Source organism: Ascaphus truei, chromosome 2 (genome assembly GCF_040206685.1).
Source record: "Ascaphus truei isolate aAscTru1 chromosome 2, aAscTru1.hap1, whole genome shotgun sequence".
Taxonomy (NCBI): Eukaryota; Metazoa; Chordata; class Amphibia; order Anura; family Ascaphidae; genus Ascaphus; species Ascaphus truei.
In genome coordinates, this window is record NC_134484.1 from 468,863,870 (window position 1) to 468,890,672 (window position 26,803).

The following is a 26,803-nucleotide window of genomic DNA, read 5'->3' on the forward strand; positions in this document are numbered from 1 at the left end:
TATACACATAGTCATGATTCTGTTATCTCACTCCTCAGGGGTCTGGCTGGTACCGGGCATTCTGGGAAATGTAGTCTTTGTGCTGCAGTAATGCATTAATGTTGCAGGCAGAGCGGTGCTGTTATGGACTACATTTCCCAGCTGTGCAATGTAAATGAGGCTTTACACTGTAGCCAGTTTAGCAGTGTAGCTGGGTGCTGAAGGAGCTGTGCAATGTGCTGCAGCCTGTGCCTGCTCCCTGTGCAGCCAGACTTCCTTTGTCTGCTCTGGGAGCTCCCCCCTTCCTCCTCCTGAGGGATCAGGCTGCTGCCTCACTCTCAGATCCTCCAAGTGTCAATGAGATCTCCAAAGTGATCCACTGCAATGGAAGAGAGGGGGAGGCTGGCACCCTCACTGCCTGCACTGCTGAGCACAGGGGGCCTGCATCCTGTTATACCCAGGGAGGGACACAGGGAAATGGCTGCTGGATCTCCTGCTCAGGTACAGAAGTCTTTGTATTATTATTATTATTACTACCCAGCAGGGTGTCTCAGTATGAAGCCCCCTATTCTATTCCTGCAGGGTCACAGCTCAGGGTAGAGGTGCTGCAGTTGCAGGGGGTTTAGGGGGAGGGGCGGCAGCCTTCACCCACGCTTGTTCTTGTGTGACACATAATGTCTCTGTCTCTGTCTGTCACACAATCGCTCTCTTTCCTTCAGTGTCACATAATGTCTCTCTCGTTCCTTCTGTGTCACATGATGTCTCTCGTTCCTTCTGTGTCACATGATATCTCGTTCCTTTTGTGTCACATGATATCTCATTCCTCTTGTGTCACATGATATCTCATTCCTCTTGTGTCACAGGATGTCTCTCGTTTCTTCTGTGTCACATAGTGTCTCTCTCTCTCTGTCCTTCTGCGTCACTTAGGCCTCGTCCAGGGTGGCGCTGAGCGGGCGGGCACGCTCACGCAGGACAAGCTCACGCTGGACACGTTGCAACAATGCACGTGGTCTGCGCTCAGCTGCTTGCCGAGCAACCAAATTGATTTTGCTGCACGCAAGCGTGTCACGTGGGCGAACCAGCTCTGTGACGCCGTGGCCGCGCCCCCAGACGCGCGCGCACCTAGCTGACCAGGAGTCGCCCGGCCTTACCAGGAATCGCCCGCCTGTCCTGTTTCCACCCTGGACGAGGCTCCAAGAGACTGTTCATGGTCCCAAGGTTCAACAAAGTATCCGGCCGCTCCTCTCTCACCGTGCACCCCAAAACTGGAACAGTCTACCGGAGACTCTCTCAGTCGCCACCAGTCTAAGTTCTTTCAAAACTAACGCTGCCTCACATTTTAATCTGGTCTGTAACTGTTCTTATAGGCCTACAACATATTATTTCATGCAATGTCTTGTATATGTAGCAGGGTTCCCCCTGGTCCCCCTTACCTCCGCATCGGGGACCCCCGCGGTGTGTCGGGGAGCTGCGGGGGCGATCGTGTTGCCGGGGGCTCCCCGCGGCATCTGTGACAGGGCGCCGCCATGTTTATTGTATTTGTGCATGTGCAAAGGCTCGCGCAGGGCAGTTACGGCGGCCATGTTGGGGTTGGCGCGAGAGATCACGCATGTACAGGGCATCGCGCATGCGCAGACACGTTTATGCATTACATGTAGAGACTGAACAGTTGAGGGTCAGGAAAGTAGCGGCGGCCATTACAAGTTCGCGCAGGAGAGCTAGCGCACGCGGCGCTAATAGCCAAAGGGTTCTACAAGACTCAGCAGCCACTGGGGCGGCTAACCACCTGACACCAGGGAGCCAATCAAGTGGGCAGATCTCCTGCAGGGGGAGAGATACATTTGGCACGCTGGGGAAGGATAGTCAGTTGGAGCTGGGATGCAGAGAGGGTAGGTTGTATGTACAGGGAGCAGGTGGCCCCTGTACAAGGCCAGATGCCCCAGCTAGACACCAACTCACCCTCAGCTTGGGGTTGCTGCAGGGACTCCCCTTAGGATAGGGACAGGGTCCTGTAGCACCCGTATAAATGAGGGCCACAGCCAGGAAGAGTAAATATCCTGGGCACTGTTGTTGACTGTGGATCATCCTCTATAGTATCAGAGGCAGAGACATTGTAAAGGTGGATCCCTCCATGCGGAAGCCATCCATCACAGAGGTGGATCACAGAGTGGGATCATACTTCTAGATCAAGGGATTCCAGGCAAAGCATCTGCACGCCTGGTTGTGGACACACCCGGCAGGTACCATCATCCCAACACGTGCACCATCCAGTACAACTCACCTAGTGGGCAGCGCTGTCTCACACTGGGGTGGGTGGGGACTCTTGAGACTCCTGGGTACACGGTGTTGGGGAAATAAGGTGTGGGGTTAAGGCCCTGCGAGGCGAAGGGGTAGTTGTACCTATTAGTGTTATAGAGTGACACTGTTATATTGTTATTATTCTGTCTACATATAGTAAACTGTTTAACCATAACCAGGTGTATGTGGTTACTGTATGTGGGTCCTGTGTCAGGGATTATTCTACACTCTAGAATCCTGCACAGGTGGAGGCGCTGTAAGTACGTTCCAGGATACACTCCAGGGTCCCACTGGCGGAGGTTCAGGCTTCCTGTGAGCCTGACGGGTAATGCACCACTAATAAACAAAAATTGTGAGGCGCTACTTGTGAAGGTGAAAATATATATATATGAATCTCAAATATTGTGATAATTTACTAGAGTGCTCAAATATTAAGAAAAATGGCAAACTTTGCTGCTCAACCCTCTTAGGAGAAGATCCAGTTTTCTCCTATTTAGAATGGTGTGGAGAAACTTGTGGGGAGCGCAGGTATCACCATAAACATGTAAGGGAAAGAATATCAAAATAGTGCAATATGTCTAAATGAATACAGCAATCTGAGCAGGAATCATGAATGGGAACTCACATTATCCCAGTGGTATTACAGCCTGTATTTGGCAATAGATGCAGTGGGTAGATTCAGCAATGTGCAGGGGGGTCTTGCTTGTACACACTCCCAGATGATAGCAGGACGAACCCTCAATGGAAATGGAAATAAAGACAATTCTAGTGCAACACTGTATGTTCACTATGGATATATTGAAAAGGCAATAAGTATTGCACTTACATGATCAACATGTGCTTAGACACATAACAATTGATGCGCAGCATAGGTGTACTCCATCCACCCCCCTCCCGAGGTCGCGTCGCGTCACTTCCGGTTCGGCCCGTCGCGTCACTTCCGGTTTCGTCGGCGAACGCAGAATGGATCCTCACGGGTTCTGGGGCTAGTCTGGCACACTTCTGAACTGCTGCAGGTTCACTCAACGCGTTTCGCTGGCGTGGCAGCTTCGTCAGGAGTCCGATGGGTAATGCACCACACCTGGTAATACATGTAGATCTCCCCACAGGGTCCCTTTCTGCGATTGGGTTGGGGGGGGGGGGGAGAGTGTGTTACATATATAATGTATACCCTGTTCACTTATGTAACTATGTATTTGTAACCATGTATTATTTGTCACCATAACTATGCACAGGATATACTTGAAAACGAGAGGTAACTCTCACTGTATTACTTCCTGGTAACACATTTTTAATAAAATAATGTCTCTCTCTCTCTCTCTGTCCTTCTGCGTCACATAATGTCTCTCTCTCTCTCTCTCTCTCTCTGTCCTTCTGCGTCACATAATGTCTCTCTCTCCCTGTCCTTCTGCGTCACATAATGTCTCTCTCTCTCTGTCCTTCTGCGTCACATAATGTCTCTCTCTCTCTGTCCTTCTGCGTCACATAATTAATTTATTTATAAAATGTGTTACCAGGAAGTAATACATTGAGAGTTAATTTTCGTTTTCAATTATGACCTGGGCACAGAGTTCTGATGACAGATACATGGTTACAAATACACAGTTACATTAAGTGAACAGGGTTATACATTCAGTATAAAGACATTGCATGAACAGTTAATGATAATATGTTATAGGCGTATATTAAGAGTTACAGACCAGATTAAAATGTGAGACAGCTTTAGTTTTGAAAGAACTTGGACTGGTGGCGGCTTTTAGCGACTGAGGTAGATTGTTCCAGGTGTGAGGTGCACGGTAAGAGGATTAGAGGCAGGATACTTTGTTGAGCCTTGGGACCATGAACAGTCTTTTGGAGTCAGAACTCGGATGATTAGTGCTGCATGTGGTAGGGGTGAGGAGCTTGTTCAGATAGATGGGTAGGTTGCCGAGAGTTTTTGAAGGCAAGATAGGAAAGGTGAACTTTGCACCTAGACTCAAGTGATGGCCAATCTAGTTCTTTGAGCATTTCGCAGTGATGTGTGTTGTAGTTACATTGGAGGACAAAGCGGCATATTGAATTGTAGAGGGTGTCTAGTTTGCCAAGGTGAGTTTGGGGTGCTGTGCCAGATACTATGTCCCCCTAGTCTATAATTATTAGCATCTGCTGTGCGATGCGCTTTCGGACCAGCGGGCTTAGGGATGATCTGTTCCTATAAAATACACCTAGTTTGGTATAAGTTTTGGATGTCCGGGTATCAATGTGCAACCCAAATGTTAAATGGGAGTCAAACCATATGCCCAGATATTTTAAACTAGTGACAGGGGCTAGGATGGTAATAGAGTTGTTTCTGATCTGAAGCTCTGTTATTGGTAGCTTCAGAAGTTTAGCTTGTCCCAAATATCATTGTTACAGTCTTGTCAGTGTTTAAAAGCAGTTTGTTTTGGAAATTCCAGTTTGAGTCTCAAATGATCAGATTGAAGTATGTGTTCAAGGTCGGAGATGCTATTGCTGTGTGCATATAGGATTGTGTCATCCGCATACATGTGTATTGAAGCTCCTTACAAGCTGTAGGAAGATCATTGATGAACACTGAGACGATTAGGGGTCCCAAGACAAAGCCTTGCTGGACACTGCAGGTGATGTCCAAGGGAATGGAGCTAGAACCCAAAAGACACATTATCTACCCGTTTAAAGCATGCTTCCCTATTCCAGAGCACTGGAGTTTGTTTAGCAAAATAGCATGATCAACATAATCAAAAGCCTTTGCAAAATCTAGGCATATTGCACCTGTAAGCTGTCCCAGTTCCGTTCCACACTGGACCACTTTGCAAACTTTTAGTAGGGTAGTTACCATGGAGTGTTTAGGGTTAAAGCCAGATTGTGATTGTCTAGGGAAGTTTGTCTTAATATAGTAATTGCTTAATTGGTAGTGAACACATCTTTCCATGACTTTGGATAGTATTGGGAGATATTGGCCTCTACTGTAGTTTGAGACAGTATTTGTGTCCCCAACAAACGCAAGCATATATCGCTGGAGTGCTTCCGAAACGAAAGGTAAGAATAACAGTAGAAAGTATTGGCAATCCTGCTAGGGAAGATTACATAAGCAAAGGATATAGGCCCATATTTACTAAGGAGTCTTCTGCATGAGACGGCTTCCAGTGCTGGGCAACACCATGCAGACCATTGACTTGAATAGGCTGCAAGGGACCTTCCAGCGCCGGACGGTTTGTTATGGCTGAAGACCGCTTATTAAAAATGGCTCAAAATGAGTTCAAATACTCTAATATACAACAGTGCAGAGTATGACTGCATACTCGCACCCACGTACAATGGGTACTCAACCAGAGAAACGGTAGGGTGTGCAGCGCACAGCAGTAATGAAAAGAGCAGGTCTTGCAAAAAATGAGTCCTTTATTGAAAAAAGGACTCATTTTTTGCAAGACCTGCTCTTTTCATTACTGCTGTGCGCTGCACACCCTGGCTTTGGATACATATTCTACTACAGCTGCACGCTCTGGAAGGGAGACTGGGGAAGGAAGAAGAAAACTACAGTGAGTACAATACCTGGGGCTAACCCAATGAGGAAGGGGGGGGCTGTCTTTGGGCAACCCACCCCAACCTTCAGGGTACATTATGCCCTTCTAAGGCTCAGTACTACTAATCATTCATTTGTGAATTACCCAGTTTATGCTCCCTTCCTTTAAATACAGTCCCAGCACTTTTTGAGCACCACTCCAAACACACAAACCAGAGAAAGGGGTATGAGTGCAGAGTATGAGGTATGAGTGCAGATCTCATGGTCCTTGATATCCCAACCATCAACGATAAGGTGAACAAGTTATACAAACAGAACACATTAAACATTGGGGAAAGGAACCCCTTCTTAACACCGCTTATTATCTGATGCACGGGGGAGAAAGGGAATGTGAAGACGTGGACCAGACCATTGGGTAGGCAGACGGGGTGGACCACATGGTCCTTTATCTGTAGACCGTTATTATGCTTTTAGCACTGGGCTTTCCTGTTCTCCATTCATCCCTCTCTTTCCGCTCCCAGGTCTCTCCGACGTTTGATGACGTAGCTGTCTATTTCTCGCAGAGTGAGTGGAAGAGTCTCAGCGTCTCTCAGAAGGAGCTGTACAAGAGCGTCATGCTGGACAACTATGAGTGTTTGGTTTCATTAGGTAAAGGCCCCTCTCCTAACCCTTCCCCTCAGTAATGACCGTGTATTTCTAAGGCTGAGTGTATAGTCGCGGAGTTGCTACTTGCAAAACTTTTCCAAGGTGTTTTTTTTATTTTATTTTATGATTACGGTTTGTTAATAATGAAATATTTAATGTATATTGATTATTTCTTCTTTTGCTCTTTGTAAAGTAATTATGGGGCCATCATTAGTTCAACAGATAAGTAGATGATAAGAATAAATTCGGAGGATCTGTAAAAATTGTTATTTTCATTGTGGGCGAATCTTTATATTGATTGTTTACATAAGTTGCCATACCCCCCAGGCTATATATTCCTGGCCCCAGTATTATAAGTCCTGGTAAGTACAGGCAGTGCTGGGGTTAAAATCCTGTCACATGGGCCAGCATGTGAGCCTCAATACTGGGATGTTATTTTGGAGGCATGTGCCAACACGGCTCTGACCAATGGAAGGCATGCAAGCTGGGAGGTGTCAAATACTTGGATTACTAGGGATTCAGGGAAATGCACCTCTCTTGCAAGAGATGGATATGAAGTATATGCTGGTCCACCAATAAATGCAGTTGTACCGTTCCTGGCCTGTGAGAACATTATTCTGAAGGTTCCTGTGGGGAGGAATCCCTGCCCCTGGCCGAGCCCTGCAGGCTGGAGGCACTGCACCATCCAAAAAAGACTGTCCTGTGTCCCACTCCCTACAACATCGCAGAGACTCTATCTTCCTCCCCGCCTGTGAGCGTGGCCTCGTATTGCAGCCTGTTAACCACTTTACCTGATGCAACACTGGCCGAACTTGAGGGTGGTGAGTCTGTTTTCGACTTTCATGCCAGAATGCGGCCCAGCTTTCTCAAGGTGGTTGTCCGTGATTAGAGGCAGTTCCGACGAGCTTCTTCGACAACCCTGATGACCACTACCAATCGTGAGGAATCTGCGGCTGCGGAGGGTCCTCGCGGGGAGACAGCGGTGCCTTCTCCCGGACGGAAGGACGAAGCGGAAGCAACTGCTACAGAGGTACCGGCCGGTACTTCCCCCGATCCTGCTACAAAGATCCTTCCATTGCTGCCAGCGGATACCGAGAGTGATTCATCCACCAGGGTGGATCAAGAGATCGATACTTCCCTGGCTGTAAGCGACACTTAGGTGGATCCGTTCTTGCTGCAGTGTCAGGAGCTTGAGAGGGCCCGAAAGATCGCGGCTGCGGACGCAGTTGCGGAGGCTCTGGCTCCCGGACAAGACGTGCTCAACAAAGACGATATGGCAAGATGCTTGTAATGATTGGCCGAGGACGCAGAAATTTACTTGGGAAACTGAGCTATTTTCATGGACCCACCGCTAAGGTGGAGAGCCAAGAAACTTTATGTGCTCCAAAGACTGAAATAGCAGTTTCCACAAGAAACCGGGATAATGTAATGCCAGGCTGTTCCCGTAATTATATGGCTGCTGATGCTGTTATAACGGTGTCTAGCAATGTTTCCCGGTCTGTATCGCCTATAGTAGGTGGGGTCTGTAGGCCTTTAGTACCCAGATCTCCATCACCTATAGTGCTCGTGAACCCTGAATGTACTACTGCCATTGATGATGTGATGCATAAATCTATTGCGGGAAAAGTAATGAAATGGTGGGATCCCATGTTCCAGGGATATGTCCCACATATTACTAGGACCCAATTGGTACTGATACAGGGTAGTATGATAGATCAGTGGTGGGAAGAAGGACAGTATACACCGGAACAAACGTCCGAAATCATGCGTAATCGCAGCCGGGATCTTGAGATAGGGCTAGACTCTCCCTCAGACTTGGAGCTAGCCAGGTATGCCAATGCACCTGAAGAGCCGTTATTCTGGGTACTTCCAGGGCAGGCTTGCGGCCATATTCTCATTACAAATAGTCGCGCTGATCATATTATCATACAAAAGTTCAGGAAGTCCCATGGCTACGATTTTCCTTACGTTCCAGAACCACTCACGAGGGAGGTAGAGGAACATAGGGAGGACTGGGTCAGGGATGCCGTGTTGGATTATATGTCTTCCCGTTGCAGTAGTCAGGCCCACTACACTGACGATAGGGTAGGATATTTAATAATGCGGGTATGGCATGTAGGCCGCAATAGCTACATAGATCGGGTCGAATATATAAGTGAAAAAGGGAAGAAAAGGTGCTATTCAGTAACTGTACCTGACTGCAATGATAAATTGGTCAGAAAACCTGATCCGGCTCATTACTATTAAGTGTTTGTGTCGCAGAAAAGGATCTATGCTGCTGTGTTAATGTGGTTCTTCTTTAGGAAGTAACCTGTTCTATATTGTATTATGGGTTCTTCTTTTCAGAAATGCCCTGGTAATGAGTGTTCCTGGTTATGCATGGTTATGTTTTGCATTTTACTGTTTGCGTTTTGGTTCTGTTCGTTATTGTAAATTTGTTGGTGGTATACAGTACGAATGTATCTACTTCATATGGGTTGGAAGTTTCAACAGGGTAAGTATGTAGTCATACGCCCCTGGCTATATATTCCTGGCTGTTGTATTATAAATCCTGGTAAGAGCAGGCAGTGCAGGGGTTAAACTTCTCTCACATGGGCCAGCATGTGAGCCTCAATACTGGGATATTATTTTGTTGCGGGTTCCAGGTGCTAGTCTGGAAACTGTTGGAGCATGTGCCAGGGCGGATGGTCTCACTCCAATGGTAATTCCCAGTTACTGGGGGCTTAGGAGGGGGACACACCCCTGGTATAAAAGATGGCTCCCTTTCAAATTTAGTGTCTTCCCAAGTGTAGCCTACTCCTTTGGGAGTAGTTGGTGTGTATTCCTTGCTGGGTAAGGAGGTTAAGACTAGCCCATGAGCCTCAAGCTCCTGGGGGTGTAGTCAAGAGAAAATGGTCCTGCGAGCATAGCTCTGACCTATGGAAGGCATGAAAGCTTCGAGGTGGCAAGAACTTGGATTACTAGGGATTCAGGGAAATGCACCTTTCTTGCAAGAGATGGATATGAAGTATATGCTGGTCCACCAATAAATGCAGTTGTACCGTTCCTGGCCTGTGAGTACATCATTCTGAAGGTTCCTGTGGGGAGGAATCCCTGCCCCTGGCCGAGCCCTGCAGAATGGAGGCGCTGCACCATCCAGAAAAGACTGTTCTGTGTCCCACTCCCTCCAACATTGTGTAGACTCGGTCCTCCTGAGAACCAACAGGCGAGCACCATAACACCATAAGGCCTGCAAATCTCCTTTAGGGGGGGGATAGGGGTGTTGCACATATATTTTGTTGGCCTGTGTGACTACTGCCTAAATAAAACCATATATATGCAAGAAATCCTTTAGTGCCAAATGGGTCTGTAATACCAGATTATAGGTATACTGTATGTTTTCAGATTCACTGGGATGACAGTGTACTTTTTATTTATTAAAATATTTTACTAGGAAAAAATACATTGGGCGTTTTCATGCATGTCCTGGGCACAAAACGCGGTCATAGAATTATGTATGATTCCCTGGTGCCAAAGAGCTTACAATCTCATTTTGATGAGATAAAGTAACTTGCACAAGGAGCGGTCACTGGGATGGGAACCAGGTTTGCCCACTTTGAGGGCAGCGTTCTTACCTCTAAGCTAGTCCTTCTGACCGGTACTTGGCATTGCTGCTTCTTATGTCCATATCACTTGAATGGCCACATTAATATGTAATACTGTATGCTAGTGTAATCTTGGCTTATTGTGGATGTGCTAGAACACTGAACATTTCCATGGTATGATGTGTGGATTTGTGTGTCTCTGCTCTTCTGTGCTCTGTCACTGTCCCCTCCTTCTCACCCCCCCCACCCCCATCTCAATGAGTCTGTGCATCTCTCTCCCCTCACAGGTTATCTCATAATAAAGCCTGAAATCATAGCCAGGATTGTAGGCGGAGAAGAGCCCCTGTCTGGGAATGACTGTTATCCTGAAGAGGAGGAGGATGAAAGCTTTTTAAGCACAGGTGAGTAGTATTTCAGTGCTGCTTAACCCCTATGCTGCCAGTGTCCAAGATCACATCGCTGTCAGCAGCCAATGCAGTGGTCGCGAGGCACTGGAAATATGACAACCTTCCCACCCCATATAGCAGTTAAGCACAAGCGAAACTATATAATGACCGTGGATAAACTCTCCAGCTTAATTCACGATAGATACAATAGATTTTTGACAGTCTGGGATCAATGGGTGACTTACATGGAGCAAAACAAAGCCTAAATCAAGACAGCAGTTCTCAATGTTACCCACACAGTCCGAAATGCTGTTAATTTTGATAGTTATACCGATATAGTTTACAGATAGTTATACAGATATAGTTTACAGATAGTTATACAGATATAGTTTACAGATAGTTATACATAGTTCTATCTGTACGCTCCCTGTGTGGAGGCTATATGGATTTAACCCCCACCCACACCCTTTTTCTGTTTTATTTACACCCTCTTTCCCCCTCCCTATGATTTGTGAAACCAATAAAATACAATTAAAAAAACCTAAAATGTTTAAAAGCTCCAGGGCCAGACGGTTTTGCAGCTGAATTCTATAAGACACTGGGCAAGAGTGTGGTTGACCCCTTAACAAAGCTATTTAACTGTTTGTTTATTAAATGGTGGCGAATGCTATAGGAGCTTTACGCAGGCAGATATCAAAGTAATTCACAAGGCGGGCAGGAGCCCAGATGACGTGGCCTCATTTAAACCAATTTCGCTTCTAAATATTGATTGTAAATTATATGCAAAGTTCCTGGCTGAAAGATTATAGATCCGTTTACCATCTGTAATATCCCCAGACCAAATGGGGTTCATATGGAGCAGAAACCCTACTCCAAATATTAGGAAAGTGCTAGCTGCGATCCAACAGGTACAAAATACCATGACTGCAATGTCCCTATGCCTTCTCAGTCTGGATGCTGAGAAGGCCTTTGACACGGTAGTGTGGGATCACTTATATACTACGTTACAGAAATGTGGGATTGTAGGCGAGTTTGGCAATGCTATTAAGGGGATTTATACTAACCCAAGAGCTAGGATTTTTGCGGATAACTTCCATTCACAAATATTCGATTTAAAGAGATAGACTAGAAAGGGTTGCCCACTATCTCCTCTACTATTTGCCATCACCCTGGAACACTTGGCTTTTTATTTGAGGAATCGTCCAAAATTTGAAGGGTTAAGCATAGTGAAAACAGAGATTAGAATTGCCATGTACTCGGACAACACCTTATTGTTTATTAACAGACCCAAAGTCGCCTTTCCTGTTATTCTGGAGACTTTAGATATTTTTGGATCATTCTAGGGCTACAAAATAAATATTACAAAATCAGAAGCCCTGAACATAGTATTAAACAAAATACCATCATGGCAAGAATTAAATCTCTTTTATAATAGCAGCTAGCAGTATAAAATACCTGGGAATTTTGATCCCGTCAAATATAAAAAAATTGTACGATACAAATGTTAGTGCTGGTATAGCCAAATTCTGCAAAAATCTCAGTATATGGAAAGCACTGCTGCTAAGCATGTTTGGGCAAATAGGACTCTTAAAAATGACAGGTATTCCAAGAATGTACTATTTATTTTTGATGTTGCCACTATTACTAAGGAAAAGCGACTCATACCGACTAAATAGAGAGATGTCAAACTTTATTATTTGGGGAGGTTAGGAGTATAGAATCAGTCTGGCAAAATTGAAATTGTATAAAGATATAGGAAGATGTTCCCTCCCAGACCTCAAAAAGTTTAATTATATATGTCTGTTCAAAATAGCAAGAGAATGGCTAACACATACACACGTCTTGACGCTCCCTGTGATAAGAGAGATATTGCTGCTCCAATATCCTTACCAACCCTTACACAAATTCGAGATCAAAACATACCAGTAGCAGCAAGAACCAATATACAGCTGAACTCCATAATAACGCGGTGCTTTAGGTCCACATAATGCGACCGCGTTATAACAGGGATGCACATTTATATTTAAGGGATCAGTCACAAGGCAAAACAGGCAGTAAAATAAATTGCGGTTTATTCGGACAAGACCTCGGAAACACACAGAAATACAAGAAACAGAGAATATACACACTTACAGGGGTCTGGGGAAGAAATCTACCCTTTCCTAGTTGCAAGGCGCCTGTTCAGCAAAGGCTTACCTTGATAGGACCTTGGTTCTGGGCTCCTGGACCGAAATCCAGCCTGCTGGCTAGGCCTCCCCATGCTTCCATGTGTGAATAGCTCTTTCACAGAAGCACCTTTGAGAGGCCCGCCAGCAGCTGCTTGTCTTCAGATCTCCAACAGGAAAAAGAGAGAGCGAGCTGCTTTTACTGCACGCTCTTATATAGGCTGAATTCCTATCTAAATCATTGAGGGGTGTAATAGCCAATTAAAGCAGGGATTGAAATTACGCATTCACTGATAGGAGGGATAAATTCAAAACTTGCCAATAGAAACCTTGCTTATCAGTTCTGACATCCAGGGCTGTTTTTTCCCTGGCTCCGCTGTGTCTACCAACAGACATCCTAATCTGAACATCCTGCTCACCAAATGGTTTTCCCCCCTCTCTGAACTATGGAATCTATGCAAACTAGCTAGCATCTTCCATATGCCTGTGCTTTCTGTATAGAACCTTATACAGTAGTAAACATTAAAACACAATATAAAGTGCACTTCCTTACAGAATATACTTTGGGGAACCTTATACGGGAAATAAATTGAGGAGATTTGGGCTTTGAATCCCTATCTGAGCTGGGGCATGGAAATGCTAATCCACATGTAATTCACATGCTAATTCAGACTGCCTTTTGTCACCAAACTGGGTTTAAATCACAGGACAAACCAAATGCATTGCAGTTTTAAAACACAGAGAACCAATATTTAGACACAAGCTTGCATTCCCCCATCTGCACCTATCATGTGGGATTCTAAAACCTTCTCTTCTCTAAGACACCAGCTAAGAATACCTTGCTGGCAGGCAAGACAGGTTAAAATATCCCCCCCCTTTCCCCTCATGTTCCAGACGTCCCTGCCCTGCAGCTATTTCTCATAAGAGGCCACCCATACAAGGCAATCCACTTACAAGCTGACACAGGCAGTTGCAGGCCCACGAGGCAAAGGGAATACACAGATAGCGCATTAACTAGCCCACTGGGCTTACACAGTTAACCCCACATACACAGTTCCTAGTTTATAACCCTATGGGGGACAGTATAAAAGGAGAACAAAAATTACAGGCAACACAGTAAGGTACAATATTAGACCCAAGAGCTGACACTCTCAGCCCATACCATATGGTTTCAGGGGCAGCCAGCCGGGCTCCACCTTTATTAAGGAAGGCCGGCTACGCCTACCACCACAGTGTGTCTGTCTGTCTGTCTTTGTGGGGCTTATGCAGAGAGGTACGTACCAGAAAGGCTTAACGGCAATAAATTCGCCACAGGATTGCCATTTAATTTCGTCCTATGCAGGGTACTCCGGTAGCCCGGTGTGCAGTAAATTGTTAATTTGGCGAGTTTCACTTGGCGTGAAACTCGGCATTCAGAGGTCTTTGGCCAGCATAAAGCCAACTTTTGCTGGCGGGCAAAATGTTACATAAACGCGCCATATAGTAGCTCCGATTGGCGCATACATGCGCATCTACTACTGGAATAGTGCGTGTTTTTAAAATGGTGAAATCAAGCTTCTTGCCACCCGTCTGGCTAATAATTTTGGAAACTACTTAATTCTGGCGGATTTGACTTTTCCGGCCAAGTTCTCGCCACAAACTCTTTGACTGCGGACATTTTTGCCACAAACCTGGCGAGATTGTCCTTACCGTACCTCTCTGCATAAGCCCCTGTGTGTTTCTGTCTCCGTTAGCAATAAAGCATTGAATAGAAAAAAATAAATGGCCGCCGTGATCAGGGGACCCGGCAGCACCACCACACAGTGGAGGGGGGCAGCAGTGTTATGGGGGGGCAGCAGTGTTATGGGGGGGGCAGCAGTGTTATGGGGGGGCAGCAGTGTTATGGGGGGGCAGCAGTGTTATGGGGGGGGCAGCAGTGTTATGGGGGGGCAGCAGTGTTATGGGGGGGCAGCCTGTGTTATAAGGGGGCAGGCTGTGTTATAAGGGGGCAGGCTGTGTTATAAGGGGGCAGGCTGTGTTATAAGGGGGCAGGCTGTGTTATAAGGGGGGAACTGTGTTATCAGTGGGTAGTTGGGGGTGCCTTTGTTATTGGGGAGCAGCTGTGTTAGGGGATAGCTGGGGGTCACTGTTATTAGGGGATAGCTGTGTTATTGGGGTTGCTGGGGGTGTCTGCGTTATTAGGGGTAACTGGGGGTGTCTGTGTTATTAGGGGATAGCTGGGTGTCTCTGTTATTAGGGGGCAGCTGTGGGTGTCTGCATTATTAAGAGGTAGGTGGAGTTAGTACCTGGCTGAGCCTGGAATCATTGGCACGTGCAGGCCGCGCACAGCCTGTGGAGAGGTTGCAGGAAAGGCCGGGGACTCGGAGGCCTGACAGGCCGGGGAGATCTGCACAGAGACCAGGTCACTCATTGCCAGGAGCAGTCTCCTCAGCAACCCTCATACCCTCCCCTTCCTACTCACTGTACCCAAGTCACCGCAACACTGCCTTCGCCCGCCATCTTGCTCTATCCCACCCAGCCCCCATTCAACCTCTTCTTCACTCTCAAAGGCAACTCACCACATCCCTACCTCCAGCTACCATTACACAGAGGTGTCTGTCTGTCTGTCTGTGTGCCCGTTAGCAATAAAGCATTGAATAGAAGAAAAAAAAACCTTGGAGATGTTCTAAATTGGGAGCCAGGCACAGACTGCGTTATAAGCGGATCCGCATTTTAGCGGATCGCGCTATAACGGGTTGAGCTGTATAGTTCGCAGACACAAGGAGAGCCTGCAAAAAACTCCTGGGCCTATTAAAAGAACCCAAAGCATTGATTAAATACTTGCCATTAGTAGGAAATCCAGATTTCCAGTTGGGCAATGAATCTATAATCTTTAGAGAAGGGGAATCTATGGGATTATATAAATTACATAAATTCCATAGTATAGAGAGGGGCTCTGGGCATTCCTTTCAGGAAGCACAGATGGAATGAAATATTTCTGCAAGCAATTTCTTGGCATATATGCAATTTAAACACTATATATTTTCCATCACCAGAGAACAGCTTAATGCCTTTGAACATGGATGTATAGACTGTTACTTAAAACCAGACCCCTCACAAATTCAGGGGATCGGAGAATCTGGGAAGCCCTCATATCCAATTAGAGGAGAGATTTCCCAGACCTCCTAGGCTGCATTCCCCCTGTTCTGCGCATGTGTGACCTACGTTCTGCGCAAGCGCAACCTCGGCAATCACTGTTCTGCGCATGCGCGACCTCAGCAGCCCCCGTTCTGCGCATGCGTAGACATGGTGGCCCCCTTCTCGGTTCCGCCGTATGAGCGGAACGCCGAAAAGTGGGGCCCTACTGTACCCCATTTGTTTCATATGAGAGGCTATATAGTATTTTAAAATACTTTAGCAGCAAACAATTGATCTGGCTATTCTCTGTTATTTATGCTTCCAAATAAATTGCATAATTCGATTTTGGATATCTTTTATAATTGTAAATGGGACAGATATTGGTAATGTCTGAAAATAATACCAAAGTCTAGGGAGAATATTCATCTTAACCACAGTAATACGCCCTAACCAGGAAATACAATGAGAATCCCAAACTTGCACATCTTTTTTTATCTTTGAAAAAAGGTCCGGATAATTATATTTATGTAATGAGTTATAGTCTGTAGTGATATATATATCTCCCCAAATATTTCAGGTGGGTCTTTTTCCATTTATAATCAAAATGCCATTTAAGGATCTCAGCCTCCTTTTTCGGTTAGTGTCCAATTTAAAACTTCCAACTTTCCCATATTTACTTTATACCCAGACAGTTCCCCAAACTTCTGACTATTGTAAATTCAGGAGGGATGTCAATGGATTAACTATAGAAAAAAAATATCATCTGCGAATAATGACATTTTATAATACTCATCTTTTTTTATGATCCCTTGTATATTTGGGGAGGCTGTTATAGTAGCCGCGAGAGGCTCGATTGTTAAGGGCACCCCTGTCTCGTACCATTCTTAATTGTTATCAGATTCCTCTCCCCCCTGGAATCTTCCAAGTGGCTGTCGTTAACAAATAGAGGAGAGGGCCTGTACCCCCTGTAAAAAAAATTAAAAAACCCGGAGATTCCGAATGCCTCTAGCGTTCTATCCAGAAAATCCCACCTTATCCTATCAAGGTTAAAGCAAATGTTTCCGGAGGCTACTGATAGATGCTGGAGGGGATGCGGACAGCTAGGGGATGTAGCGCACATACAGTATGGTGGGTTTGCCCAGTAATGCAGACATACAGGAGGACAGTTTTGAAATTAATAGAAGATGTCGGGAATCAAGGTTCCGCTTGACCCAAATGTAATAATTTTCTGTTAGATATTTTTGTTTTTTCATTTGTATTCTCTTTCTATAGGATGCAATTGAGATAAGCTGTCCTCAAATAGTGGCCTTATGGGCCTCCCATAATATTGCTGTCGATTCTATCGACCCATTATTAATCTGAGTGAGTCTCCAATTTATGTGCTAATTTCCAGGTAAGTTAGTAGTGAGCCATTCATTCTCCAGTGGAAGGATTGAATCTTGGCAAATGGGGGGTCAAACAAGATCGCCACAGGAGCGTGATCCGACCACGTAATAGAGCCTATATCTGAGTGAACCAACACTTCCAGAATATTTGGGGTTGCAAATATATTATCAATTCTAGAGTAGGAGTCGTGTGGGATTGAGTAAAATGAATAATCTCTCTGACCTTTATGCGAGTGGCGCCAGGCGTCGAATAGACCAAACTCTTTAACAATCTAAATTTCTTTGATACACTATGTCATTGAAGAGTTTGACTTTATCCATATCTGGGTCAGGGATCATATTAAAGTCGCCTCCTAAAATTATTAGCTGTTTTCGACTGTCTCCCAAAGATTCCAATGTTTCCTTTAAAAATGCAATTTATCCCTCATTGGGTGCATATACATTGGCTAGAGTGATATGTAGGCCTGACAGTAGACCGTGGACCATGAGAGACCTCCCTTCTTGGTCTCTCTTGATCTCCAATATCTGGAACGGAATACCATGCTTTACCAAATCGCGACCCCTCTTCTTTTGCTTGTAGAGGACGAATAGTGTATAGTGTACATCTCGCTGAAAAGTGTTTAGGGGATCCTGAGTGTCAAAGTGCATCTCTTGCAAAAAAAAACATATCTGTTTCCAGATTCCTAAATTCTTTTAGGGCCAATCTACGTTTAACATTACTGTTCAGACCCTTAACATTCATAGATACTACCTTCAATGGCGTTTGACTAGTCATATCCAGTATCGTGGCACTCTCTCTATTGTGAAAGTTATGCTCCAAAAATCTTGATGGTTGTGGAAAACAGAAGGGGGAACAGGACAAAAAACGGGGGGGGGGGGGAGGACTTAAACTCCTGCACTGCTTTATCCAAAGCCGACTGAAACACGGACTGCATGTCCTGGAACATCCCCTTTAAATCTTGCCTTGTGATGGCTGTCTCTCTTTCTTCTGCACCCTGCTCCTTCTCAGGGCTCAGTGATGAGCGCTCCCATCCACCCTCCTCACCGCCATCATGTTTTTTCTCTCAGGGCTGATTATGCCCAAAATGGGACAAATCCGAGGCGCTCGCCTTCCTATCTTTCCGGAGAGGCGTGTCGGGTGGTTCCCCCGGAGCTCTGCTTCCATTTTGGCCACGCTACGAGGTGCCAATCGGAGGCTCTAGTTAAAAACAGGCAGCGGCATGCACAGAGTTCTACAGCAGACGTGCAAGTGCTGTGACATCACGCGCACCCCTGGGTTGGTTTAATTTGATCTAATATTCATTTTATAATCTTCTGTAAAGAGAAAATGTGAAGAAATATGTAAGAAGCTAGACTAGTTGTCCGATCTGTGAGAAATGGCTTCTTACATGTTTCTTTGCATAGTTCTCACAGATCTGACAGCTAGTCTAAAGACTTGGAGTCAAAATATTGTATGGCTTTCCATGTATATGATGTAAACATATGTCTTCTTTATACTAATGCGGCCGGGCTGAGTCTAAAGCTTGCCGGGTGCATAGCGGGCTAGCCGCGGGTCTGTTCTCCGTTTAAAAACGGAGTTTACCGTGCGGCGGCAGCTTCAATAGATAAGCGCTAATGGCGCTTACTATTGAAAGCGCCCGAGGCGCGGGAAAACCGGCCGGTTTTCGGCCAAAGACAGCTGCGCGGCCGCCCGCGCTAGATTCAGCCCGCGCATTAGATTCAGCCCGGCCGCAACAGTATGATGGCTTGTTTCAATGTATATGTCAATCTACAATAAAGGATCATATACATTTTTTTTTTAAAGCACAGGTTGGCTCTGTGTGTGCGTTATACCAGATATTGAGATAGAGAAGTGTAACTGGGTTTTTGCACTACTATAACAGGGTAATTATACATCGGGCTTCTCAGGTCCAGGTTTCCACCCTGAGAGTCTTGCAGCTTAATTTTGGCACCTGAGACACATAAGTCACCTTATGTCATCATATAACGCAGCATGTTCATTCTCAGACAGACGGGGAAGCCCCAAAGTCAGTGATACGTAACTAACAAGATTTTATCTTTAATTTGACAGGTGAGTATCGGGAGATAAAAGTAGAAGTGGAAGATGCAGCAGAGGATTGCAAACCAGATGTGACTCCATCAGAGAAGAATGAAGAAGGGACGGATTTCAGCAACTCCCTGGTAGTGAAGACTGAAAATATGGAGCGGGTGGAAGCAGCCATGGAACGCGAGACTGGTTCAGAGCAGAGACAGATCTCGGGGGGAAAACCTCTTATTTGTGATCTGGTGAAACCCCTACGAACCCACACAGGGGAGAAGCCATATCAGTGCCCCTCGTGCGATAAAAGATTTAAAGAAAGCTCCGCCTTAATCAAACACAAGAGGATGCACAGCATTGACCGGCCATACAGATGCTCAGAGTGCAATAGACGCTTCTTCCGGAATTCTGACCGCATTAAACATATGAGGACACACACAGAAGCTGAAAACCTGCAGTGTCCTGACCGAGAAAAATCTGTGAATAGTAGCTCTGACCATCTCAGCTCACAAAAGGAGATGATCCGAGTTGCAGAAACTCCCTATACTTGTGCAGAGTGCAAAAAGGCCTTTAATCAGTTGGCTTCTTTCATAGAACACCAAAAAACTCACTCAGGAAAGAAGCCCCACAAGTGCGCACATTGCGGCAAACTCTTCACTCGGAAATATTATTTAATGATTCATTTGAGGACCCACACAGGAGAGAGGCCTCATCAATGTGCAGTATGCAAAAAGGGCTTCATTCAGAAATCTGACCTTGTTACACACCAGAGGATCCATACAGGAGAGCGTCCTTTCCAGTGCTTCCATTGTGAGAAAAGGTTTACACAAAGGTATACTTTGACCAAGCACCAGATGACTCACACTGGAGAAAAGCCATATAAGTGCAGTGACTGTGGGGAAGGCTTTACTTGGAGATCAACTTTCATTTCACACCAGAGGACACATACAGGGGAGCGTCCTTACCAGTGCTTCCATTGTGAGAAAAGTTTTGCACTAAAGTCTACTTTGAGAAAGCACCAGATGACTCACACTGGGGAAAAGCCATATAAGTGCGGTGACTGTGGGGAAGGCTTTACTTGGAGATCAACTTTCAGTTTTCATAAGAAGATACACACAGGTGAGTGTCCCTATAAATGCTCGTAACAATGTGTTCGGAACGCATGCCTGATGAAGCATCAGAGAGTGCACACATGGCGGCAGAGTTTGGATTGTAACTCTCTTGGTAATTGTCCCCCCAACTCTGACCCCCTGTTTGTAGCTCTGCCCCCATTTGCTCAAGTTGCAGGTGGAAGGGACCGGGGAGAGGAGGTTGGGGTCCGCAGGGGATGTCCCTGTGGTAGAATGCGGGCCACCTGTTTACCCACCAGTGCATTAAATGGACTAATCGAATGACCCTTCTCCTGATTGACCAGCTTTGTTAGCAAATCCGTTAAAGCCAGATAAATAGACTAGTTTAGAAAACTGTATACGACTAGTAGTATAATTAAGAATTTGAATAACAAGTTTTGTTGTGTTAATTACTGCTTTAAACTGTCTGCGCTGGATTATTGACGGGTCACATGCATAGGTTGTATGTCACATGCATAGGTTGTATGATATATTATTTATTTTTAACTGGTAGTAATATTTATCCTACAATTGGGACTAACTAGTGGAGTGGTTGGTGGGCGGCTGCTTGGCTGGGGGCGGTGCCACTGCTGGACTGGTGTCTGTTCTGAGATAAAGGAGTCTGACCTGTGGTGGTAGCTGCAGATTCATCGGATCTGAGTCTGACCACATTGAGTGACTGACCAGTGTCCACTTGGGCTGGGACCTGGCCTGGACTATACTGTACTGTCTCATGTCTATTATATTATAGCAGTATGTTAATAACAACAACACGTTCAGTTTCAAGGGGGGGTTAAACATATATTATTTAGTTTTATCACCCAGCAGAGTGCCACACAGTGCCACCAGCAACCGCACACTCAGGGACACAGTGCCAGCCAGTGCCACCACCAGCAGCACCAGCAACCGCACACCCAGGGGCACAGTGCCAGCCAGTGCCACCACCAGCAGCACCAGCAACCACACACCCAGGGGCACAGTGCCAGCCAGTGCCACCACCAGCAACCACACACCCAGGGACACAGTGCCAGCCAGTGCCACCACCAGCAGCAACCGCACACCCAGGGACACAGTAACAGCCAGTGCCAGCACCAGCAACCACACACCCAGGGGCACAGTGCCAGCCAGTGCCACCACCAGCAACCGCACACCCAGGGACACAGTACCAGCCAGTGCCACCACCAGCAGCAACCACACACCCAGGGACACAGTGCCAGCCAGTGCCACCACCAGCAACCGCACACCCAGGTACACAGTGCCAGCCAGTGCCACCACCAGCAGCTCCAGCAACCACACACCCAGGGGCACTGTGCCAGCCGGTGCCACCACCAGCAACCGCACACCCAGGGACACAGTGCCAGCCAGTGCCACCACCAGCAGCACCAGCAACCACACACCCAGGGGCACTGTGCCAGCCGGTGCCACCACCAGCAACCGCACACCCAGGGACACAGTGCCAGCCGGTGCCACCACCAGCAGTATCCGCACACCCAGGGACACAGTGCCAGCCGGTGCCACCACCAGCAACCGCACACCCAGGGGCACTGTGCCAGCCAGTGCCACCACCAGCAGCACCAGCAACCACACACCCAGGGGCACTGCCAGCCGGTGCCACCACCAGCAACCGCACACCCGGAACACAGTGCCAGCCGGTACCACCACCAGCAGCATCCGCACACCCAGGGACACAGTGCCAGCCGGTGCCACCACCAGCAAACGCACACCCAGGGGCACTGTGCCAGCCAGTGCCACCACCAGCAGCACCAGCAACCACACACTTAGGGGCACTGTGCCAGCCGGTGCCACCACCAGCAACCGCACACCCAGGGACACAGTGCCAGCCGGTGCCACCACCAGCAGCATCCGCACACCCAGGGACACAGTGCCAGCCGGTGCCACCACCAGCAACCGCACACCCAGGGGCACTGTGCCAGCCAGTGCCACCACCAGCAGCACCAGCAACCACACACCCAGGGGCACTGCGAGAGTGACATATATTATTCACCTTTCTCTCTATATATTATTACTAGGATAATTAGTGAGAGATTGGAGACCTTTCCTCTGTGTATAAACCAGTTTACTAGTTATTAGAGTTACCGTTACTACTAATAAATACCACAGTCCGGTGTCTAAACACTACCCCACCACACTGATTATACCATTACTAGTATAACTAACTGTATGCCACTAGCAGTAGTATCATTAATAAGAATTTGACTAACAAGTTGTGTTAAAATAATTACTTTACACCCTCTGCATTAGATATCTGACTTGTCATGTGCATATGATTTTTTTGTTTATATACACATAGTTTTTTTTTTTTTTTACTACCACTATCAGTAGTATACTACAATTGGTAACCAACTAATGGAGTGGTTTTGTGGCTGAGTAGTGCGGGGCTCGGTGGGTAAAAGAACTGTGCTTCCTCCCCCCCCGCCTAGACTATGAACCCCCACATATTTTGTGTAAATTCTTTATTTCTCCGCTTTTACATTCATCAACATGGTATACTTCAGTTACATAGAGTGGTAACATCCATGTAACATTATAGCACATAGTGGATGTTGAGAACACTTTTCTATTACATGCTTAAAAGAGAATTCGGGGATAAATAATATTAATAAAGAATACACAATGTAAAAGCACCAAGCAAACAAAGAAAAACGAAAAAGCATTAGACCTAAAATAACTAAATAAAATCAGTGCAACCGTGTTTAATTATACTGTCACACGCTCACGACCTCCCACACCCTATTTTTTTCCAGTACAGAAATCAATCATTGATGCACATGCTTGTTTCCATAGAGCTGCGATTGATCACAGAGCCGCGTTCAGTAAGTGCAGAACTAAGGATTTCTTTAACCGATACCCATCAATGCCGTCTCTATTGAGGAGAATTATACTCGGGTCCTGGGGTACGACAACACCAGCGATTCCTTGTATGCAATTCATTATCTCGTTCTAATTTGATAACGAAGACTCCCAGCAGATATGCTTAATTGTTCGCTGACCCTCCATAATTTCTCCAGCATAGTCCCGATACATTGGGGTAACTGCTATGAAGCATCGGAGGGGTATAGTACCAACTGTAAAGAAGGTTATATTTGTTTTCCATTATTCTAGTGGACAATGATGAGGATCCTGCAATTGCCCATATTCTGGACGATTCTTCTATAGAAATCTGTTCCCAACTTCTTTCCCACTATTATTAACGGGGTTCTCCTCTATTAAATATGATATATTGCCAGATGAAGAAGAGGGAGTAACAACCTGGTCATTCCTTTGAAGAGCAGGGGGTGGGGGTGATGTTGATTCATCTAGTCAAATATCAGATGTTGTGAATGAGTATTCTGATGATGATGTGACACACTGTGATATAAATGTATAACATTGCCCATATATAGTTATGCACTATGAAAAACGTTAATAAATAGAGCTAAAAAAACAAACCAGAATAGTTGTATTGCACATGTAGTACATGTTGCTTAGTGCAACTGGGTGCTTGCACTAACAGGGTAATTATAGATCAGGTTTCTCAGGTCCAGGTTTCCACCCTAAGAATCTTACAGCTTAATTTTGGTGCCTGAGACACCTACGGTAACTTATGTCATCATGTAACGCAGCATGTTCATTCTCAGACAGCAGGGGAAGCCCCAAAGTCAGTGATACGTAACTGATAGGATTTTATCTTTAATTTGACAGGTGCGTATCGGAAGATAAAAGTAGAAGTGGAAGATGCAGCAGAGGATTGCAAACCAGATCTAACTCCATCAGAGAAGAATGAAGAAGGGACGGATTTCAGCAACTCGGATTTCAGCAACTCCCTGGTAGTGAAGACTGAAAATATGGAGCAGGTGGAAGGAGCCATGGAACGTGAGGTTGGTTCTGAGCAGAGACAGATCTCAGGGGCACAACGACATATGTGCAGCCACTGTGAGAAAAGCTTTAGTTGCTATGCTTCTGTGATGAGACACCAAAAGATGTATAAGGTGCAAAGTCATCAGTGTACTCACTGTGAGAAGGCCTTTTTAACTAGGAGAGACTTGAAGAACCACCAGAGAACCCACACTGGAGAGAGGCTGTATCAATGCACAGACTGTGAGAGAAACTTCACAAAATCTTCAGCTCTCATCATCCACCAGAGGATGCACACAGGCGAGAGGCCGTATAAGTGCTTGGACTGTCCAAAAAGCTTCCATATGATGATATTACTGACTAACCACCGCAGGACACACACAGGCGAGAAATGTCATCACTGCTCTGTGTGTGCGAAAAGCTTTCTCCGGAAGTCTGATATGATGAAACACCTGCAGACACACGCGGTGGAGAAGCCATACCAGTGCTCCGCGTGCAATAAAAGGTTTGCAAAAAGCATCACCTTAATCAGACACAAGAGTATGCACTGCACTGAGAAGCCATACAGATGCTCCGAGTGCAGTAGAAGCTTCATCAAGAATGCTAACCTCATTAACCATATGAAGACACACAAGAAGATGGAAACTTCCAGCGTGCTGACCCAGAAAAATCTGTGAGTAGTAACTCTGACACACGAACAAACCCACTCAGGACCGACGCCTCACCAGTGTGCACATTGCGGCAAAAACTTCACTCAGAATTCCCATTTAGTGAAGCATTTGAGGACCCACACAGGAGAGAGACCTTATCAGTGTGCAGCGTGCGAAAAGGGCTTCATTTGGAAATTGGACCTGGTTATACACCAGAGTAGGGGTGTACAAACTGGGGGGCATAAGATTTTGTTTGGTTGAGGGGGCATAGTGAGACAGGCGGGGGGAGATGATGGTATGTGGCGGCGGGAGGCTGCCAGAGTGAAGCAGAGGAGCAGCCAGCAGAAGAGTTGCACGGAGGCAGAGCAGGACGTCCGGGGAGGAGCGTGCCTCAGAGGTCTGACCCGAAAGTCTTTCTTTCGATGTCTATGCTTCTACAGCGCGCTCCTCCCTGGCCATCTTGCTCTGCTGCCATGCAACTCTTAACTCCTCTGCCGACTGCTCCTCTGCTTCACTCTGGTGGCTGGCTGCTACCACCGCGTACCCTCATCTCCCCCTGCCTTCCTCCATCATCACCCTGGAGCTGGGGACGAGGGAGAGGATGATGAGAGAGTGAGGGAGAGGGTGATGAGAGAGTGAGGGAGAGGATGATGAGAGAGTGCGGGAGAGGATGATGAGAGAGTGCGGGAGAGTGATGAGAGAGTGAGGGAGAGTGATGAGAGAGTGAGGGAGAGGATGATGAGAGAGTGCGGGAGAGGATGATGAGAGAGTGCGGGAGAGGATGATGAGAGAGTGCGGGAGAGGATGATGAGAGAGTGCGGGAGAGGATGATGAGAGAGTGCGGGAGAGGATGATGAGAGAGTACGGGAGAGGATGATGAGAGAGTGAGGGAGAGGATGATGAGAGAGTGAGGGAGAGGATGATGAGGAGTGAGGGAGAGGATGATGAGGAGTGCGGGAGAGGATGATGAGAGAGTGCGGGAGAGGATGATGAGAGAGTGCGGGAGAGGATGATGAGAGAGTACGGGAGAGGATGATGAGAGAGTGAGGGAGAGGATGATGAGAGAGTGAGGGAGAGGATGATGAGGAGTGAGGGAGAGGATGATGAGGAGTGAGGGAGAGGATGATGAGGAGTGAGGGAGAGGATGATGAGAGAGTGAGGGAGAGGATGATGAGAGAGTGAGGGAGAGGATGATGATGATTAGAGTGAGGGAGAGGATGATGATGATGAGAGTGAGGGAGAGGATGATGATGAGAGTGAGGGAGAGGATAATGATGATGATGAGAGTGAGGGAGAGGATGATGAGAGTGAGGGAGAGGATGATGATGATGGAGTGAGGGAGAGAATGATTAGAGTGAGGGAGAGGATGATGATGATGGAGTGAGGGAGAGGATGATGAGAGAGTGAGGGAGAGGATGGTGATGGAGTGAGGGAGAGGATGATGAGAGAGTGAGGGAGAGGATGATGAGAGTGAGGGAGAGGATGATGATGAGGGAGTGAGGGAGAGGATGATGATGAGAGGATGATGATGATGATGAGAGTGAGGGAGAGGATGATGAGAGTGAGGGAGAGGATGATGAGAGTGAGGGAGAGGATGATGAGAGTGAGGGAGAGGATGATGAGAGTGAGGGAGAGGATGATGAGAGAGTGAGGGAGAGGATGATGATGATGAGAGAGTGAGGGAGAGGATGATGATGATGAGAGAGTGAGGGAGAGGATGATGATGATGAGAGAGTGAGGGAGAGGATGATGATGAGAGAGTGAGGGAGAGGATGATGATGAGTGAGGGAGGGGATGATGATGAGAGTGAGGGAGAGGATGATGAGAGTGAGGGAGAGGATGATGATGATTAGAGTGAGGGAGAGGATGATGATGATGATGAGAGTGAGGGAGAGGATGATGATGAGAGTGAGGGAGAGGATGATGATGAGAGAGTGAGGGAGAGGATGATGATGAGAGAGTGAGGGAGAGGAGGATGATGATGATGAGAGAGTGAGGGAAAGGATGATGATGATGAGAGTGAGGGAGAGGATGATGAGAGTGAGGGAGATGATGAGTGAGGGAGAGGATGA

At 46.6% G+C, this 26,803-nt stretch overlaps 2 protein-coding genes across 2 annotated transcripts in view; both read left to right on the plus strand.

Annotated features, from left to right (window-relative positions):
- On the plus strand, window positions 1–25,036 carry LOC142487976 (uncharacterized). The gene is made up of 5 exons (XM_075588219.1): window positions 1–480; window positions 6,319–6,445; window positions 10,314–10,427; window positions 19,151–20,236; window positions 23,929–25,036. Exons 1-5 carry the CDS (start codon window positions 364–366, stop codon window positions 24,756–24,758), a joined length of 2,274 nt encoding a protein of 757 aa, XP_075444334.1. The 5' UTR covers window positions 1–363; the 3' UTR covers window positions 24,759–25,036.
- Window positions 24,643–26,803, plus strand: part of LOC142487977 (uncharacterized) — a 44,420-nt gene continuing 42,259 nt past the window's right edge. Inside the window, exon 1 of the mRNA XM_075588222.1 lies at window positions 24,643–24,754. The gene's annotated coding sequence lies outside the window, so the exon portion shown is untranslated. The remainder of the gene's footprint in view (window positions 24,755–26,803) is intronic.